The sequence below is a fragment of the Mustelus asterias genome, chromosome 6, assembly GCF_964213995.1.
Source record: "Mustelus asterias chromosome 6, sMusAst1.hap1.1, whole genome shotgun sequence".
NCBI lineage: Eukaryota > Metazoa > Chordata > Chondrichthyes > Carcharhiniformes > Triakidae > Mustelus > Mustelus asterias.
In genome coordinates this window covers 41,493,303-41,514,108 of record NC_135806.1, presented here as the reverse complement: position 1 = coordinate 41,514,108, position 20,806 = coordinate 41,493,303, and the positions used below count along the sequence as shown (strand labels likewise).

The following is a 20,806-nucleotide window of genomic DNA, read 5'->3' as shown; positions in this document are numbered from 1 at the left end:
CACTTTGCGCATTGGCTTTGTAACTTTAAGAAAGGAATAAAAACTTTTTAAAAACCAATTGGCTTTTGCATGGAGATGGACACCAGAATTCTACTGCCCTGCCCACCACAGGAATTGGAGTGGGCGAGGGCAGACAGTGGGAAGGTCCGTTGACCTCAGGCGGAATTTTCTGGTCTTGGGTCGAACGAAGCTGTAAAATCCCGCCTGTAATTTGCTAGGATGTAGGACTAAATTGGCAGCACTTCCAAAGAGTTAACACAGATGTGACAAGCCAAAAAGCCGCCTCCTGTTTTGTAAGAGATCGGTAAGATTTTGTAAGATTCAGCATACATTTAGTCCTGTGCTGCAATTTCACCAGGTTGGTACCTCATTTTCAGTTGCACTTGGTCTTGCTTTTGCCATGCTCCTTCATACTCTATATTGTACCAGGGTTGATCACCTGGCTTGATGATTGATTGGGGTTTTCTGCTTTTGTGCTTGTTCCCAGCCGATGACTTTCCACCATTCATTTCAGCCTCTGATTATTGACCCATGGCTCAGGTATTGGGTTACTATCCACCATTCACGTTTGAGGTGGTCCTAAACTTTCATCATCAGATGTATCACACTGGAGCTGCATCAATCAAGACAGTACTTACCTCTCTCTCTGGTTCTCCTCTATGTTCTCCCACCCTACTTCATCCTCCTCCAAAAAATAATAGTCACTAACTCTTATTTAAAAATTCAGGAATGTGGATGTGAGGCCTCACCTTCACAGCAAGGAAATCTTGCTTGGGAATGACAAGTTTCTACAGACAGGGCCCATTTCTGGTTGCTGCCACTGGAGCCTGAAGCTGCCTTGCCTGGAGCTTGCTGTGTAAACTGGGGCTGGCTGTTGTGCTGCCTTTCTAGGCCTGGATGCTGGCAGCCTGCTTCTGCTTATCAGGCCACACACAAGCAGTTTCTAGTTCTTGGGTGCCTGCAACCTCTGCTGAGCTGTGCTGTGTGTGCATCCCACAGTGTCAAGGGACAGTTGTCGGGCTCCTGGCTGGCTCTGATGGATGGCTCATCTAAAGGATGCAAACAAAGGGTCAGAAATATGACTCATGTCAGACTGATTAAATTCTCAGTATATGCTCCCCAATGCGACTGGTGTCAGTGACTGGTACATAACTGAGGCCCCTCTGGTTTACGAAATGTTCATTCGTCACTTGTACACTCAGGCTGTCACGCTTCAGCCCACTGGGCTTTTGCCGCCTTCCGAGATGCTGGCCTCTCCACGACCTGATGACCTCCCTCCTCGCTCACCCTCGAGCTCCAGGGCTCCCAGCTTATGGCTAGTGCAAATCAGCATGTTTGACACCCCATCACCAATAGCAGATTGCTCACAATTGTTGTGGCTATGTTTCTCCTGCAATTAAATGCAGAGCTCCATTCAGTGTGAAACGTTCAACTCCATCGCCATACCATGCTGTCCCCCAACTCAGAACATTACCACCCATTTGGACACCTGACCCCTTGATGGACCAAAGGCTGCTGATTCATCTCTCCAGCCTTGAGGTGCACCAGTGTGCTCTGACACTTCTTGAAACCCATATGTACGTTCGCAACAATGGATGGCCACCCTTCTTCAGTGCCCCTATTCTGGACAAATGTCCATTGAGACCTCACCCATGCCGAGCCAAAAGGTCATTGAACCGAAATGACCGTAGAGGTCAGGGACCATGACCTGGATGTAGGTTGTGTCAGGCCAGGCCATGGCCTCTGACCTCTGCTGCCATCTTGGTCCAGGCCTCCTTAGTTAGATAGAGTGGCTGACTTCTTCCATCCTTTAGCATCAGGATGTCCCTCTTTTCTGTAACAGCCTCCACTATGGCTCCAAGGCAGTTGTCAACGAAATGAGGGGCTTGCTGGTTGCCAGATTTCCCCTCCCACCTGCTGTGACTTCCTGTGGAGGCAATTATGCAGCCACTGATTCATCAGTGGCATGTGGATGCCACTTTTGAAGTTTGCGGAGAGCCTGCTGCACACCTACCCCCACTGGCCCTGCTTAATCTTGTGAATTTTTGTCTCAGGTGGGATGGGATTCATGGCCATTACTAGTTATGACTGCTGAGCGTGCACATCAAGTGTTAAATTCTACCCCAAATTCGAAGGGAATTGTACAAAAGGCCATCTACATTTCCTAACATTAGAATTTCTAGCCTCTGCCTTACCATTGTGCTTCATTCTCTGATTTGTTTTTACAATTTCTGCTTATTCAAGCATGTTGTCCTTTTTTGTTGTTCAGTATTTGTGTGCCTGTATGGTTTTTGTTGGAATGCTGTCATTTTCCTGGCAAGTAGCAGTTGCTTAACAAGAAATGACCTGAATTTTTTTTTTTAACAAATGCGACTCAGGTGTTTCTCATTCCATTCAGAATAGAATTCCTCTTTGTGCTTATCAGTTTTATTATTAAAGAAAACTAAATGTAACAGCAACCTGCTGTGCTGTATTACATTTGACATGCGTGATGGGAAAAACTGTTATAGGATCTGAGCTTAATTTTAGACTACAAATGATTAAGATCAAGTTTTATTTTGAGATCAGGCTTTCTGTTGTTGAAGGGAGCCTGTTGAAATAACTAAGAACAGGAGTTTTTAGAGGAAAAAGATCAAATTATTTACATTTTAAAGTGGCAGGTAAATAGTATTCCAAATATACCCGAAAAGATCCGTTGTATTTTTTCCCTTATATGAGCTTCAATATGTCCTCCAGTACATTTGTAATATTTTAGCAATGGGCAAATTGCTATTCTTTTGGTTGTATTGCAACTGATAACTATCCAAGGTTCTGGATGGACTGGACAATACCATTGATAATCTTAACTATTTTAAATATTTTGCCATCATGAAGTTGAATGAGGCAGATGTATATGCAATAGATTTAACTACATTTTTCTTTAATGAATGCAGAGATATTTTGCGTTTGGTAACATTTAAGAGCCTTTTTAAGCATGAAATTAGCTAATTTAAGAACAGCAATATTCACACTGCATGAGGAGATCGAGGCACATTGACACTCCCAACTATTTAATTAATTAGAATTAAATTTCCCTTATATTTTGAAGTAAAGTTTATTTTTTATACTTGATTTTTTTGAAGTTGATTTTTGTTTTCCCCTATAATCAAGAGTGGCTTGAATAAAATGGTAGTAAAAAAAATCGATTGAAATTCAAATTCTTTGGGTCTGGTTGCTATTTCTTAAGTGCTGTTTGTGGCAATAATGGAGATGCTAGAGGGAGATTGAAGGCAATTAAGAGATGTTTTGAGTGTTTTTTTATGTGTCACAGCGATTAGCACTGCTGCCTCACAGCACTGCTGCCTCAGCACCAGGGACCTGGGTTCAATGCCAGCCTTGGGTGAATGTCTGTGTGGAGTTTGCACGTTCTCCCCGTGTCTGAGTTTCCTCCCACAGTCCAAAGCTGGGTGGATTGGCCATGCTAAATTGCCCCTTAGTGTCCCAAGTGGGATGAATGCGTAGGGTTAAGGAAATGGGATGTTCTTTCGGAGTCTGTGCAAACTCGATGGGCCAAATGGCCTCCATCTGCATATTAGGGATTCTATGGTAACCGCTTTAGCTGCTGATTATCCACCCGAAACCACTGCATGACAGCGCAACATGTTCTTTGGTATGTACGTATAAAAGTGTGTGTATTGATAAAAGGATATTTGCATTACATTCTGACCTGTGAAATTTTAGCACCCCGGTTTATTAAAGCTGCTGTATTTGCTTTTAATGGTTTCAGTGTTGACGTAATAACGATAATATTTTGAGGTCCAAAGTGTTATCATTGTAAACCTTTTAACAAGATCAGTATCAAAATTCTCTAACATCCTTGTTTTAGGAATATTGCCATTTCAGGAATTGCTGTTAACACCATGCCTATTTTGTAAGGAGACCAAAAGTGGACACACTACTCCAAGTGTGATCTCACCAACACCATATACAATTGTAATAACACTTCTTTACTTTTAAAATCTTGTCCTTTTGCAATAAATGGCAAGACCCCATTTGCCTTTATTATTATATGCTGCACCTGCATATCCACTTTCTGTAATTTATGCACAAGGACATCCAGATCTCTCTGCACTGATGCACTTTGAATCTGCTTCTCATTTAAATAATAAATTGCCCTTTTAGTTTTTTGGCCAAAATGGATAACTTCGCACTTATCCACATTAGTTTCGCTAATGCCTTCACATTCTTCCTGAACTGTAGTACCCAAATTTGGACACACTACTCCAATTGAGACCAAACCAGTGCTTTGTAAAGGTTCATCACAATTTCCTTGTCTTTGTACTCTATAACATCCAGGATCTTAAATGTCTTATTGGCCATTTTCTCAATCTGTCCTGCCACCTTCAACAATTTGTACATAACCCCCCCCCCCATTGTCTTTTAATAGTTTAATCTTTTCTTGCTACTGAGAAATTACTAATTGCATTTCTTTTTTGCTTCTTATGCCGTTAGCAAGATTTTATAAAGTCTTGAATTTCTTTATTTTTCTTGCAGTTATTTATATATAGTGAAGAATTAAGACAACAAAACTTGACGCTGTAGTCTACTGACACTTGTACATTATGGCTGGTTACCGTTGAAGGATTAGGTAGCAAATATAACTGGTAACAGCTACAAAGCAAAGCTCCCAACATTCTCAAAGTTTTGACTGTTGGCATTAAGTTTGTGAGTTTTAATACAAATTAAAAATAAATAAGTCTAAATGAGAATATGCAAGATAGCCAAAGTATTACCCTCAAGATAAGTTACTCTACAAATATCCTAATTTAAAGAATAAACTGTAATTGTTTTTTAAAGCCATTTGTGAAGACTGTCCTCTTGTTCTCTGATGCTCCATAAAAATTGAAATGGCTGAAGATAATGTAAACTATTTCAGTTTTAATGCAAAAATAGTTTTTTGGGCACTTGTGTGCTATAATTACAGGATGCTAGCCACTGTACCACTATTGTACACTGTCTATTTAAACTGATGAGACCTTTTTGGAAAATTGACTTCTTCTGGTTCCTCCTTGTTTTCTAGGTGTCAGCTGTGATGCATGTTTAAAAGGAAATTTTCGAGGTCGCAGATATAAGTGCTTAATTTGTTACGACTACGACCTGTGTGCATCTTGTTATGAAAGTGGGGCCACTACTACAAGGCACACGACCGACCATCCAATGCAGTGCATATTAACAAGAGTAGATTTTGGTAAGTGTTTTGAAGGATTGTTTTCTTGAAGTTTCTTGAAAGAATGTGAGTAGAAGTGCACTCTTCTGAAAGGCTGGATAGAAAGTTAATTATTGGGAAAGCAAATTTTGATAAATTGCGAAAGGATGTTTTGCATTTTATAGGACTTCCATTTTGATCAGCCATTAATTCAGGACATGAAACCATTTGAGTAGAAGGGATGTAGGAAGGTGGAGGAAGATGGGGAGGTTGGCTGTTGTTGGCTAAGTAATATACAGTGGATGGTGGGGAGGAAGCTGTGCTCAGGTGAAGGGTTGGTTTTTGTTTGATGGTAGAGGGGAGGGATTATGTGCTTTGAGTGGTTGTTCCACAACTTATTTGATGTGGTTATGTTACTACTTCCAGTATGTGTCACTGATATGTTTAGAGTGCAGTTGAAGTAAGCTTATTGAGTTCTGGAAGAAAACCAATGCATCTTTTGTGCCAGTCTAACAGTCATTCACCGCTGCTCTGATAACTCTGGGAATATTAGGTCGTAACTTCCGAACTCCCTAATGTTGGGCTAGGGATACACCAAAGATACACTGGGAAATTCCTCTCAGAATTTTACAAATTTTCTCTGGGCAATTGCCCCTGTGCTGCGATCAATCTGAAAATGTGATTTAAATTGCAAATTTCAGATGGTTCAACCTGGGTTACATTAATTATTACATTTAAAAAGTTAAAAGAATTAGAACCGGGTAACTAGTGTAAAGACTCAGACTGACACCTAAAATATTTCCTCACTAGTTGACAAAATAAAAAATTCTCCTGAATGGACTCCCATCAACCTACCGAGCATTAGCCTGCAGCGGGTAGTGTCCACTTGTATCGGTGGACTCGTCAGTCTGCAAAGCAAACTTCCCACTAGTTGTTAACTTCTTGCGCCTCAATATCAGCTGACATGTCGTCAATTTGCCATTTAACTGGATTATCAGAGGATGGAATTTTGTCGACCTCTCTTGCAACATCAGTTCCTAACATCACACTGACAATTTTATTTACATGCAGGCATAACTAAGGTTTCAGCAATGTAATGGGGCTTCTTTCATTTTGCCATAAGCTCAGCCACCAGATAACTAGCCTCTTGAGCTTTCTCTGAAACCAGCGCACACCGCACCAGATATTGGGTCTGTTTCATGTTTTGATTCTTAAAGCATTTGAAGTACTGACTGTCTTTGCTCACAAGAAATGGATGTTTTGTCTGCAAATGGTGCTTTAATTTGCTTGATGCCATTGCAGCATTTGCCAACTTCTCTCTGCATTTGAGACGTTCAGGTAAGAAGCAAGTGGCATCTCCTGTCCATGAATATCCAAAGGCCAGATAGACTATCTCTGAACATTTCTTGCTTTCTTCTCTTGGTGTTCAGATGTTTCATCCCCAATTGAATGAGTGGAGGAATCACCTTTTTTAACAACAAACTTGTCCATTTTGTCTCAGATCAGGGAATATAAAATAGATCCACCAAAGAAATGTGGCTATGGTCAATTCTGCTGCAACTCAATTTTTAAAAAAAAGCAGGTTCAATCGAGGCATTCAAGAGGGTGTTTGATGATTATTGTGGGAGTACAGGGAAAAGGTAGGGGAATGGGCTCTTTGACTAAGCCACAATGCTTGTTTAGAAAGCTAGTGCTGACATGATGGGCCAAGTGGCTGCCTCCTATGCAATAACAATTCTGTGACTGAAATGTTAACCTTACCTTCTCTGCAGATTCAGCCTGACCCGACTGTTTACAGTTGTGATGTTAGTGAGAATTTCTTCAGGCTTCTCTACTATGACTTCTCTACTGTGACTCAAACTATGACTTAATTGGTATGCTTTTGATGAATGGTAGGTTCAGAGGTCAAAGGCTGCATTGAAACTAAACCTACGTGGCAAGAGATAGGGTTGCCTTTTTCCTCTGGAGCCCAAAATGTCCATTTGGATGGCTGTAACACTCAAAGCAGTGGGGGGTCGTTCCTACAGTGGGAATGGTAGGTTTGGGGGCTGTGGCTGTGCAGACTCTGAGCGCGCGCACACACACGCAAAATGGGAGCATCCAAACTTTGAGGAACCAATCGGCTGAATCTCTGGTGGTTCCGATAGAGCACCCAATCAGATGTGGGGGACTGGTATTGAGGATGGTGATGTCCAGTCCAGTGAGTGGGAAGGGAGTCAGCCAATGACAGTGAAGTGCTTCAGATTGTGGGGCCCGTCGTCAATTGCACCACTAACTTTTAAATATGGTAACTTTATGAGGAATTTTGTTGGTCTCGCAGATGTAGTAATAAATCATAGAAACAGTAATATTTGTTGTGGCAGTTGAACCAGTGATTGCTGGAACTTGGTGTTACTACAAGCTGCTGTCTTTAAGTCGAATGCTGGGAGGGTGTGTGAAGTGCAGGAAACAGCTGAATTGAGATGGCTTTTGAAGAGTTGAAAGTCCATCTGCGATAGTGGCCTGGAGCCAGGAGTCTGATCTTCAATGAGTGGCTGTGTGCTGGCCTCACTCTTCTACTTTAGCACTTTCTCTCTCATTATCAGTCACTGAAGATCCATATTGGTCTGCGAGAGGAAGCCACAAACTCTCTTCTCTGTCTCGCTCTCTCCTGTCCCAGTGAATCAACCTTTTCCTCGGCCACAGGTTACACTCAGCCCAGCCTCTGATGTACGTGCCCATATATGGCGCTCAGGAAACTCCTGATTGGGCAGCTTTGACTTCACTCTGTGATATCCCTGGGCTAGCAGCTAAGCCTGGGGAGCTCCCTCTGGGCTAGGAGCTATTTGTCACAATGCTTCCTCCTATGTGTACTGGCAACCTGATCAAAAAATGTTCACTGTTATTTTTTACATGAATTCAGAAGCAGAAGTGTTCTTCCTGGATACACAAAAATACCGCAGGCCGCTTCTGGCCCTGTCTCCTCCTCCTCTCCCCTGTCTTTGTATCAGATGTTCTAACCTGTCTTTCCAAACACCTACCTGCAGGTCTTTGCTGATGTTCCATTGCTGAGGTCAAAAGGCACAAGTTGCATCAGACCTGAAACTCGACTGCCAAATTAATTTGAGGCAAATGCTTATTTTTAGCGTGGTCTTGCCCTGCTCCCTTTTCTTTCCCTTATACCCCTTTTATTCTATAAGTGCAAAAGGAGTGGACGTTGCAAAATTCCTTCCTGCATTTTGTGTGTGTAAAATAAACCAATCCTCTTATTTAGCCTCATCTTGATTTATTATTAATAGAGTATCGGGTCACTCCAAACTGAAGGTTTGGGGAAAATATGGGGATATCAAAGGGGATCTCAAAAATATATTTCTGTTCACAGATGGGTAGTGAGAGGAGAAATCAGGGACATTTCCCCAGAGCTGCAGGCACTGACAGCAGTGATACCGTCACACCCACTCTGGAAGCTGCAGCCCAGCACCTCACAGCCACATCTACTCAACAGCCAACTAACGTCAGGCACCAACTCTGGAGCAGGCTTTTTTTTTTGCAGAAACAATCTGAAAGCCTTCGGAAGGAAGTTGTGTATTTTTCTGTTTGTTTCCTGTTACAGTCCAAGCTTATTGCAGGAGGTAGGTTCTGCAAGTCAAAGCAGCTCCTGCCTCTCGCTGCTTATTTCCAGAACCCTTGCTCACATCGAAGGATCAGGAGAGGGAAGCGGCGAGCGGGAGAGCCTGGGAGCAGGACGTTTGTTGAGGGGGTTGTTTAGCCGCATACCGCAGAATCAAATCCCCAGTGGGTAATGCTCACATCTCCCATTTGCTGTCAAGAAAGGGTGATTGGAGTCTGAGGCTGTGAGATCCCAGAACTAGATGGGAAGATTCTACACAGTACAGTGAGTAGTGAGAACATCCATGCTTCCTGCATTTCACACACCCTCCCAGCATTTGACTTAAAGACAGCAGCTTGTAGTTAACACCAAGTTTCAGCAATCACTGGTTCAACTGCCACAACAAATATTACTGTTTCTATGATTTATTACTACATCTGTGAGACCAACAAAATTCCTCATAAGTTACCATATTTAAAAGTTAGTGGTGCAATTGACGACAGGTCCCACAATCTGAAGCACTTCACTGTCATTGGCTGACTCCCTTCCCACTCACTGAACTGGACATCATCATCCTCAATACCAGCCCTCCACATCTGCTCCAGACAAGGCAAGATGGGAGTGAGCAGTCCGAGAATGGGTTAGGGAAATGTCAGAGCATGGGCAACAAGAGGGTGAGTTTAATCTACCCGGCAGCCCCAGTTTCAAAGTCTCTTAACAAATTAGTAGAGATGATATTGAACCACTACGATCCCAAACCATCTGTTATATTGCAACGTTACAGGTTTAACACGGCGGTAAGACTCCCTGGGGAACCAGTCACTGAATTCTTGACGAGATTGCAGAAATTGGCAGAACACCGTGTACGGGTCAGCACCTCCGGAAATGTTAAGAGATCGTTTAGTATGTGGAATTAATAATATTGCGACCCAAATGAAACTACTGACTGAACCAACTCTGGACCTCAAGAAAGCCTTAGAATTGGCCCTTTCCTGTGAAAAAGCGGAAAAAGGGCCCAGGAACTTCAGGTGTTCATAGACAGTACCGTCCTCAACCTTGGGCAACCACCATACCGCAGAATCAAATCCCCAATGGGTACTGCTCACATCTCCCATTTGCTGTCAAGAAAGGGCGATTGGAGCCTGAGGCTGTGAGATCCCAGAACTAGATGGGAAGATTCTACACAATACAGTGAGTAGTGAGAACATCCATGCTGCACTTGCAGTCATAGGATCTGCTCCAGACAAGGCTACCGAAGCAGGCAAAATGCTGACGGGTGAAGCCATCTCAGGACAGGGCTTTGCAAATAAATCAGCCTGAGGATGAGGAATTGATGCAGCTAAATTACACTGCCGCACCCAAAGTGGCTTCAATCAAGATTAAACTCTAGATAAATGGCCACCCCCAAGACATGGAGGTAGACAGAGGAGTCGCTGTATCTATTATTGGGGAGCAAAGCTTAGGCAACTTCAATTAGGCATTTTGCCTTTAAGCCTGCGGGACACCAAGGCTAGATTGGCCAAGTACACTGGGGAATCCTTAAGTATTGGTGGGACCAGTGTGACCCTCGTTACCACAAGGGCAACAAACAGTCTGACTCCCCCTAATAGTGGTGCAAGGACCAGGACCCAACCTTTTGGAAAGGGACTTGCTACAGAAAATCCAATCCACCGGGATTGGCAACAGATCTTTAAAATGGGCACTGGCAATTAATAACAGTTGTTGGAAAGTATCCCGAGAAGGCCTCAGGAAGGTTAGAGGCACTAAGGCTAAGATCCATGTGGACCCAGAGGCCTGACCAAGATACTTCAAGAGGAACAGATATGTAGGCAGATTTTGGCAAGGTGTAAAAGTAACAGGGTTGTTGTGGTGGAAGATTTTAACTTCCCCTATATTGACTGGGACTCACTTAGTGCTAGGGATGTGGATGGGGCAGAGTTTGAGAGGAGCATCCAGGTCTTCTTGAAACAGTATGTAGATAGTCCAACTAGGGAAGGGGCCATACTGGACCTGGTATTGGGGAATGAGCCCAGCCAGGTAGTCGATGTTCAGTAGGGGAACAGTTCGGGGACAGTGACCACAATTCAGTAAGCTTTAAGATACTGATGGATAAAGATACATATAGTCCTCAAGTTAAAGTGCTAAATTGGAGGAAGGTTAATTACAACAATATTAGGCAGGAACTGAAGAATGTAGATTGGGGGCAGATATTTGAGGGCTAATCAACATCTGGCATGTGTGAGGCTTTCAATGTAAGTTGATAGGGATTCAGGACTGGCACATTCCTGTAAGGATGAAGGATAAGTTTGGCAAGTTTTGGGAACCTTGGATAACGAGATATTGTGAGCCTAGTCAAAGAGAAAATGGAAGCACTTGTCAAGGCTGGGAACACACAAAACAAGTGTGGAATACAAGGAAAGTAGAAAGAAGCTTAAGCAAGGTGTAAGGAGGGCTAAAAGGGGTCACGAAAAATCATTGGCCAGCAGGATTAAGGAAAATCCCAAGGCTTTTTATACATATATAAAGAGCAAGAGGGTAGCCAGGGAGGGGGTTGGCCCACTCAAGGAGAGGGGAGGGATTCTATGCATGGAGCCTGAGGAAATGGGTGAGGTATTAAATGAGTACTTTGCATCAGTATTCACCAAAGAGAAGGACTTGATGGATGATGAGTCCGGGAAAGGGTATGTAGATAGTTTGAGTCATGTTGAGATCAAAAAGGAGGAGGTATTTGGGGTTCTTGAGAAATATTGAGGTAGACAAGTCCCCAGGGCCTGATGGAATATACCCCAGAATACTGAGGGAGGCAAGGAAGGAAATTGCTGGGGCCTTGAGAGAAATCTTTGGGACCTCCCCTGTAGCCAGTGAGGTTATAGAGGATTGGAGAATAGCCAATGTTGTTCCTTTGTTTAAGAAGGGTCGCAAGAATAATCCAGGTAATTAAAGCCAGTGAGCTTTACGTCAGTGGTAGGGAAATTATTGGAGAGGATTCTTCGAGACAGGATTTACTCCTGGATGTATTAGCAAGAGGCAACATGGTTTTGTGAAGGGGAGGTCATGTCTCACTAACTTGATCGAGTTTTTTGAGGAAGTGACAAAGATGTTTGATGAGAGTAGGGCAGTGGATGTTGTCTTTATGGGCTTCAGTAAGGCCTTTGACAAGGTCCCTCATGGCAGACTGGTGCAGAAAGTGATGTCGCATAGGATCAGAGGTGAGCTGGCAAGGTGGATACAAAACTGGCTTGGTCATAGAAGACAGAGAGTAGCAGTGGAAGTGTGTGTTTCTTAATGGAGGGCTGTGACAAATGGCGTTCCTCAGGGACCTTTGCTGTTTGTAATATATATATATAAATGATTTGGAGGAAAATGTAACTGGTTTGTTTAAGTTTGTGGACGACACAAAAGTTGGTGGATTTGCGGATAGCGATGTGGACCATCAGAGGAGACAGTAGGATATAGATCAATTGGAGACTTGGGCGGAGAGATGGCAGGTGGAGTTTAATCCGGACAAATGTGAGGTAATGCATTTTGGAAAGTCTAATACAGAGAGGAAATATACAGTAAACAGCAGAACCCTTAAGAGTATTGATAGGCAAAGGGATCTGGGTGTACAGGTACACAGGTCACAAAGTGGCAACGCAGGTAGAGAAGGTAGTCAAGAAGGCATACGGCATGCTTGCCTTCATCAGCCGGGACATTGAGTTTAAAAATTGGCAAGTCATGTTATAGCTTTATAGAACCTTAGTTAGGCCGCACTTGGAATATAGTGTTCAATTCTGGTTGCCACACTACCAGAAAGGATGTGGAGGCTTTGGAGAGGGTACAGAAAAAATTTACCAGGATGTTGCCTGGTATGGAGGGCATTAGCTATGAAGAGAGGTTGGAGAAACTTGGTTTGTTCTCACTGGAACCACAGAGGTTGAGAGGGAGGGACACCATAGAAGTCTACAAGGTTATGAGGGGCATGGACAGAGTGGATAGTCAGAAGTTGTTTCCCAGGATGGAAGAGTCCATTACTAGGGGGTATAGGTTTAAGGTGTGAGGGGCAAGGTTTAAAGGAGATGTATGAAGCAAGTTTTTTTACGCAGAGGGTGGTGGGTGCCTGGAACTCCCTGCCGGGGGAGGTAGTGGAAGCAGATACGATTGGTGACTTTTAAGGGGCGTTTTGACAAATACATAGTATGAGAATAGAGGGACATGGTCCCCGGAAGGGAATGAGGCTTTAGGTCAGTCAGGCAGCACGGTCGGTACAGGCTTGGAGGGCCGAAGGGCCTGTTCCTGTGCTGTAATTTTCTTTGTTCTTTCTTTGTTCTTATGACCGGTCCCCTCTCCCTACGTGCTGAAGTAGAGGCCAAATTGGAACATCTAGAGGAACTTGGCATTACAATGTGCTGAATGGGCAGTGCCAGTAGTCCCAGTTTTAAAACCTGACAATTTGGTCCGTCTCTGTGGAGATTATAAATTGACGGTCAACAGAACTTCCCGCTTAGACAGATACTTTATGTCACGCATAGAAGACCTGTATGCGAAGCTGACTGGTCATGTATTTTCCAAATTGGATGAGAACCATGTCCACCTCCAACTGGAGCTTGTGGTATCACCCAGGAAGTATGTCACCATAAATAATCACAGAGGACTGTATGAGTATACTCGCTTGCACTTTGGGGTGTCTTCGGCTTGCGTAATTTTTCAAAGGGTGATGGAGAACATCCTTCAAGGGGTGTCCAAGTGCCAGTCTATCTGGATAACATTTTAATCTCAGGAGTTACTGCAAAGGAACATTTGGAGAGTTTTTTCTGATGCTGGCAGCTGATTAAAAAGGGAAAATATGTTCCAGGTCAACGAAGTAATGTACCTCAGGTACAGAGTTGACAAGAATGGATTACACCCTGTCAAAGAGAAGATGGAGGCTTTAACGAGACTCCCGACTCCAAGGAGCACCATAGAGTTGAAGTCTTTCCTAGGTTTCATAAATTACCATGGAAAATTCATACTGAACTCGGTGACCGTGCTGGTACCATTCCATGTGCTGTTTGAAAAAAATCAGAAATCGCATGGCAAATGCCACAAGAGAAAGCCTTTGCAAACATCCAACAACAATTGATAAGGTGCCTCACAAAAGGTTGCTGAAGAAGATTGGGTCACACGGAGTTGGGGGTAGGGTGTTAGCGTGGATTGGGGATTGGCTATCTGACAGGAAGCAGAGAGTCGGAATAAATGGGTGCTTTTCTGGTTGGCAGATGGTAACTAGTGGCGTGCCGCAGGGATCGGTACTGGGGCCTCAACTATTTACCATTTATATAGACGATCTGGAGGAGGGAACTGAGTGTAGGGTAACAAAGTTTGCAGACGACACAAAGATAAGTGGAACAGTGAATCGTGTGGAGGGCATAGAAGGTCTACAGAGAGATTTGGACAGGCTGAGTGAGTGGGTGAGGATCTGGCAGATGGAGTATAACGTTGACAAATGTGAGGTTATTCACTTTGGAGGAAATAATAGCAAATTGGATTATTATCTAAATGGAAAAAAATTACAACATGCTACTGTGCAAAGGGACCTGGGGTCCTTGTACATGAGATGCAAAAACCCAGTCTGCAGGTGCAACAGGTGATCAAGAAGGCAAATGGGATGTTGGCCTATATCGCAAGGGGGATAGAATATAAAAGCAGAGAAGTCTTGCTGCATCTGTACAGGGCATTGGTGAGGCCGCAGCTGGAATACTGTGTGCAGTATTGGTCCCCTTACTTGCGGAAGGATATATTGGCCTTGGAGGGAGTGCGGAGAAGGTTCACCAGGTTGATACCAGAGATGAGGGGTGTTGATTATGAGGTGAGACTGAGCAGATTGGGTTTGTACTCATTGGAATTTAGAAGGCTGAGGGGGGATCTTATAGAAACCTATAAGATAATGAAGGGGCTGGATAGGGTAGAGGTGGAGAGATTCTTTCCACTTAGAAAGGAAGCTAGAACTAGCCTCAAAATAAAGGGGGGTCAGTTTAGGACAGAGTTGAGGAGGAACTTCTTCTCTGAGGGTGGTGAATCTCTGGAATTCTCTGCCCACTGAAGTGGTGGAGGCTACCTTGTTGAATATGTTTAAATCACGGATAGATGGATTCCTGATCGGTAAGGGAATTAGGGGTTATAGGGATCAGGCGGGTAAGTGGAACTGATCCACTTCAGATCAGCCATGATCTTATTGAATGGCGGGGCAGGCTCGAGGGGCTAGATGGCCTACTCCTGCTCCTATTTCTTATGTTCTTGTGTCCTTTTGTTCTTATTGCTGTCAACAAATGTACTCGCCCACTATAACCCCCTGAGACCACTCATTGTAACTGTGATGCCTCCCCCTATGGGATAGGAGTGGTATTATCACACTGTTGGGACAGAACGTCCAATCACCTACGCATCATGAACCCTGGCGGAATACAGAGAGAAAGTATGCCCAGATCAAAAAAGAAGGTTTGGCCATGATGTTCACGGTTTAAAAAGTTCCACCAGTACGTCTACAGTCAGCATTTCACATAGTAATCGATCACAAACATCTCTTGGGACCCTTCAACGAAGATAAGGTGATTCCTCTCATCACATAAGCCTGGATTCAACGCTGGGCTCTGCTATTAGTTGCCTGTAATAGTACCTTAGAAAGTCGTCCAGGGAGATATATAGCCAATGTGGATACTTTGAGCTGGCTGCCACTATCCAGCAGCCTACCTTCTCCTCCAAAGATGGATGAAGATGTCACGACTCTGAACTTCAACGACACTCTCCATGTAGTATCTGCCAAGCAAATCCAGGCATAGACCCGAAAGGACCTTGCGTCAGTGAAACTACATTACCTCGTTCTAAGTGGTAGACCACAAAGCCGTCCTGCAGAGGATTTGAAACCCTGTCTCTCTGAATATAGAAGATGGCACCATCCTGTGGGGAGCCTGGGTGGTTGTCCCGCATCCAGGCCAGCGATCAATACTTCAAGAATTGCACAATGGCCACCCAGAAATTTCTACGGTGAAAATGCTCACAAGGAGCTATAACTGGTGGCCTGGCATAAGATAGTGATATCGAAAACCTGATCAAGTGGTGCAAAACTTGCCAGGAAAACCAGAAGGCTCCACCAGTAGCCTTGTTGCACCCTTATGAATAGCCAGGGAAACTCTGCGTGCGAATACATGCAGACTTTGCTGGGCTATTTATGGCTCCATGTTTTTAATTCTCATCGCCCTTTCAAAATGGACCGATGTGAACTGGATGGTGGCTACTACCTTTTACAATACCATAGAGAAACTCCGTCAATCTTTTAGCATGCATGGTATACCTGAAGTTTTCGTGAAAGACAAGAGGATCCCTTTTACGAGTGGAGAGTTTCAGACCATCATGAGTACAAACTGAGTAAGGCACATCTACACGGCACCCTACCACCTATCTTCAAATGACTTGGCTGAATGGGTGATCCAGACATTCAAAAGTGGCATGAACAAACCAGAGGTTCTCGAGAAACAAAGTTCGCATGTTTCCTTTTTAACTATAGAACTATGCCGCATATAATGGGAATAGCCCCAGAAAGCTATTGATGAGCAGATGCCTTTGGACTAAGCTTACTCTGATGTTTCAAATTTGGTCAGCAATGTTGAGTTAAAATAAGAAGCCCAGAAAAGGGGCCATGATGGTCAGAGACCAGATAGAGAGTTCAAACTGGGAGATACGGTCCACGTGAAGGACTTTGACGAGGGCTCTCTATGGATTCCAGGAGTTATTCTTGAGAAAACAGGACTGGCATCTTACAAGGTAAAAACCAGGGAGAAGACCTTAAGGAAACACATAGATCATCTGTGTCACAGGGAACCCTCCGCGGAGGCAACTGTTTCCACGGACAAACCATTATCGGCATACTTCACACCGACCTGTGGACGGAAACTCCGCCCCTAACAACTCGAGCCAGCCAACTGGACAATTCTGGAAGATTCTGGCTCGAATGTGGAGACAAGAGTTGACACCCAGTCAGAGGTTGCCATCAAGAACGAGCCCATGTTGTGGCTCTTTGCTGGATACAGAAGAGGTGTTCACCTATCTGTTACATGCCACCCGACTAGCCCTGACAAGCAATAGAGGTGAGGCCATGGGCAAAGAGATGAAGAAGACCCCACCATCATGGAAGCAAGGTGGAACCCTTGGACTTGGGAGTGGGGGAAGGAGTGTGATAACCCTCACGAGGTCTATGGAGAATCACTGATCTCCCTGTGGGGCTCATCGAGTACGAGTTCCTCTGGTAGCAGGCAGTGGGCCTGCCCAGTGGAACTCATTACCTGAGTCTTTTATAAAGCAGGCCTAGGACTGGGCCTGCTGAACTGCAGTTCCAGAGAGGGACTAATGTGTGTACACTACATTAGTGATTTTACTTGCCTTCTGTAATAAATTATGTTCCTTCCCAGTTGGGCTTCTGAAGAGGAATCACAGTTGTGCTTAATAGGAGAGCTTATATTCATAGGATCCTGTTTTTAAGATTTCTGCCTATTGCCACACAGCATCATATGATTCAGTGTTGGTTATATGGGTGCAACATTATTTACACATGCTCGATGTTATATTTTAGCGCTGCACATTTAAAAAATGTAACTTCTGTGGAAACTTATTGTGCATTAGATCTGTCTCTCAGCCAAGGTTGATATGACCCCTATAGTAATAGTTGTTTCACTTCTGTCTCTTCATGATATATGCATTGGTCTTCACTCATGGTCAGCTGCATCAAATCTGATCCCAAAACTTTGTCAGGTGGGAGTTGAACAAGAAAACTTCTGTAAAAGAAGTCTTAATCATCATGGGTTTATACTGCCATTCAGTTATATCCTTTTAACTGTAAGCAGCGGTTGACCTGAGGGGCAACTTCAATGTCTTTTGAAACCAGTGGCTATTTTTTAATTCAGCCTGGCACTAAGTAGACTCTTGGCTGCTCTAAATCTCGTAAGAAGTCTCACAACACCAGGTTAAAGTCCAACAGGTTGGACCAAAAGTCCAACCTGTTGGACTTTAACCTGGTGTTGTGAGACTTCTTACTGTGTTTACCCCAGTCCAACGCCGGCATCTCCACATCATGCTCTAAATCTACCAGAAGGTGAAGGACCAATACGCCCTCAATACGCCAACTCCGGGGGAAAAAAATTACTCTGACTATAATGCCAATGCTGTCCCAAAATAGTTGTTTTCCTCTCTTCACAGGCTGAACAGGTGCTGACTATTGGAAGTTTGGACACCTATCCTGGTCTACTAGGTATTGCAACTGGTAGGATTCAGCACAGTTGTATCTCCACGATGAGCAGGCAAAAGAGTTATATTGGAAAGTCTATTGCAGGATCAGCACAAGAGGGAACAGGACTGAATCTTGACATCGGCAACATCTGACTGACAGTTGGCAGGCCATGAATACATAGGGAAGTTGTAGTCTGCTGTGACCCAAACATAAGTCAAAATCATACATATTGTATGATTAGCATTGCTTTCCAGAAATAGTCCACAATTAGTTTCTTGGGTCGACTTGTTAACGTTTATTTATTCAAAACTTACTCCCAGCTATGTTAATTCTTAGTTTATATTAGATGATTTCCACAAGGGGTCAGAAAAGATTGAAAGCAATTTGACGGATAGTCTGAGCTATGTTTGGTGTGAGAACTCTGCTTTCAGAAATTTCTGCTAATTTTCTCCATTAGTCAAGCAATCAGATGTGCTTGAACTGATGGCTGAAATGACCACCCAGCCAATTTCCATATCTCAAAAGTTTTAAATCGTGTGAATGTATGTAAAGTAAAATTACTTACAAAAGGATTCATTTTTTGGTCTTAACCTGAAGGTTTTTTCAGCTACTGGTGGCATATCTATCAGAATAAAGCTGGAAGCACTCCATATGCTTGGATTTTGATTTTAATTAACTTAAGTCTCATGCTAAATCACTTGGCTTTAGTGAAAATCTCAAATGTTTCTACTCGTGCAATTACCATGCTAAAGTTAGTCATACAATTGATCTTTTATTTGAGTCCTTAAAGTTTATTAGGCGTGTTTAATATTTAGATAATTTGCTGCCTTGGTTGTTCCGAGGACTAAAGAATTCCTGGATGATTTCTAGTCATAGTGGTATGCCACAAAGGAGGCCATTCAGCTCACTGAGTCCATGCCCACTCTGTTGAGCAATCCAGGCAGTACTATTCCCCCACTTTATCCCTGTAGCCCTGCAAATTTGATTCCCTTAAGCAGCTATCCAATTCCTTTTGAAATCATTTATCATCTCTGCCATATTTGTGTGCTGCAGGTTCCAGGTCATTACCACTCACTCTGTTAAAAGGTTCTTTCTTACATACTCCTTGCCCACAACCTTGTACCTGTGCCTCCTAGACATTGTAATACAATTATTTAAATCTGTCATAATCTTGTACACCTCTCCTCAATTTCCTTTGCTCCAGGAAGGGCTGCAGGGAAAAGACTGGAAACTACAGGCCAGTGAGCCTAACATCTGTAGTGGGTAAGTTGTTAAAGGTATTCTGAGAGACAGGATCTGTAGGCATTTAGAGAGGCAAGGATTAGGGACGGTCAGCATGGCTTTGTGAGTGGAACATCATGTCTCACGAATTTGAATGAGATTTTTGAAGGGGTAGCCAAGAAGGCAGATGAGGGCAGTGCAGCTGATGCTGTCTACATGGACTTTAGCAAGGCCTTTGACAAGGTACCGCATTGTAGGTTGTTGCATAAGGTTAAATCTCTCGGGATCCAGGGTGAGGTAGCCAAATGGATACAAAATTGGCTTGATGACAGAACAGTAAGAAGTCTCACAACACCAGGTTAAAGTCCAACAGGTTTATTTGGTAGCACAAGCTTTCGGAGCACTGCCCCCTCATCAGGTGAGTGGGATGACAGAAACCAGAGGGTGGTTGTAGAGGGTTGTTTTTCAAACTGGTGGCCTGTGACTAGCTGTGTGCTTCAGGGATCAGTGCTGGGTCCACTGTTATTTGTCATTTATATTAATTATTTGGATGAGAATATAGGAGGCATGGTTAGTAAGTTTGCAGATGACACCAAGATTGGTGGCATAGTGGACAGTGAAGAAAGTTATCTAGGATTGCAATGGGATCTTGATCAATTGGGCCAGTGGGTTGATGAGTGGCAGATGGAGTTTAGTTTAGATAAATGCGAGGTGATGCATTTTGGTAGATCAAACCAGGGCAGGACTTGCTCAGTTAATGGTAGGGTGTTGGGGAGAGTTATAGAACAAAGAGATCTAGGGATATGGGTTCATATCTCCTTGAGTGGTGAAGAAGGCATGCTTGGTTTCATTGGTCAGAACATTGGACACAGGAGTTGGGACTCTTGTTGAAGTTGTACAAGACATTAGTAAGGCCACACGTGGAATACTGTGTACAGTTCTGGTCACCTGATTATAGAAAGGATATTATTAAACTAGAATGAATGCAGAAAAGATTTACAAGGATGCTACCGGGATTTGATGGTTTGAGTTATAAGGAGAGGTGGATAAACTGGGACTTTTTCCCCGGGAGTCTACAAAATAATGAGGGGCACAGATCAGCTAGATAGTCAATATCTTTTCCCAAAGGGGAGTCTAAAACTAGAGGGCATAGGTTTAAGGTGAGAGGGGAGAGATGCAAAAATGTCCAGAGGGGCAATTTTTTCACAGAGGGTGGTGAATGTCTGGAACAAGCTGCCAGAGGTAGTAGTAGAGGCGGGTACAATCTTGTCTTTTAAAAAGCATTTAGACAGTTACATGGGTAAGATGGTATAGACGGATATAGGCCAAACGTGGGCAATTGGGACTAGCTTAGTGGTTTTTAAAAAAAAGGTGGCATGGACAAGTTGGGCCAAAGGGCCTGTTTCCATGTTGTAAACCTCTGACTCTATAACCTTCCAGTGTCTCTAAATTAACCTTGTAGCTAAATTCTCTCATCCCTGTACCATTCTGGTTCATCTCCTCTGCAGCGTCTTAAGGACCTTGATTCATATCCTTCCGAAACTGTGGTAACTGGAACGGATTGCAATACTCT

At 43.5% G+C, this 20,806-nt stretch overlaps 1 protein-coding gene across 3 annotated transcripts in view; it reads left to right on the top strand.

Annotated features, from left to right (window-relative positions):
* kcmf1 (potassium channel modulatory factor 1) overlaps positions 1–20,806 on the top strand; it is a 142,990-nt gene that overhangs the window by 43,138 nt on the left and 79,046 nt on the right. For 2 of the 3 annotated variants that reach the window (XM_078214217.1, XM_078214218.1), the window contains exon 2: positions 5,060–5,227. The exons of the other annotated variant lie outside the window; for it this stretch is intronic. In XM_078214217.1, the coding sequence (XP_078070343.1) occupies positions 5,060–5,227 (168 nt within the window). The remainder of the gene's footprint in view (positions 1–5,059; positions 5,228–20,806) is intronic. 3 annotated transcript variants of the gene reach the window in all.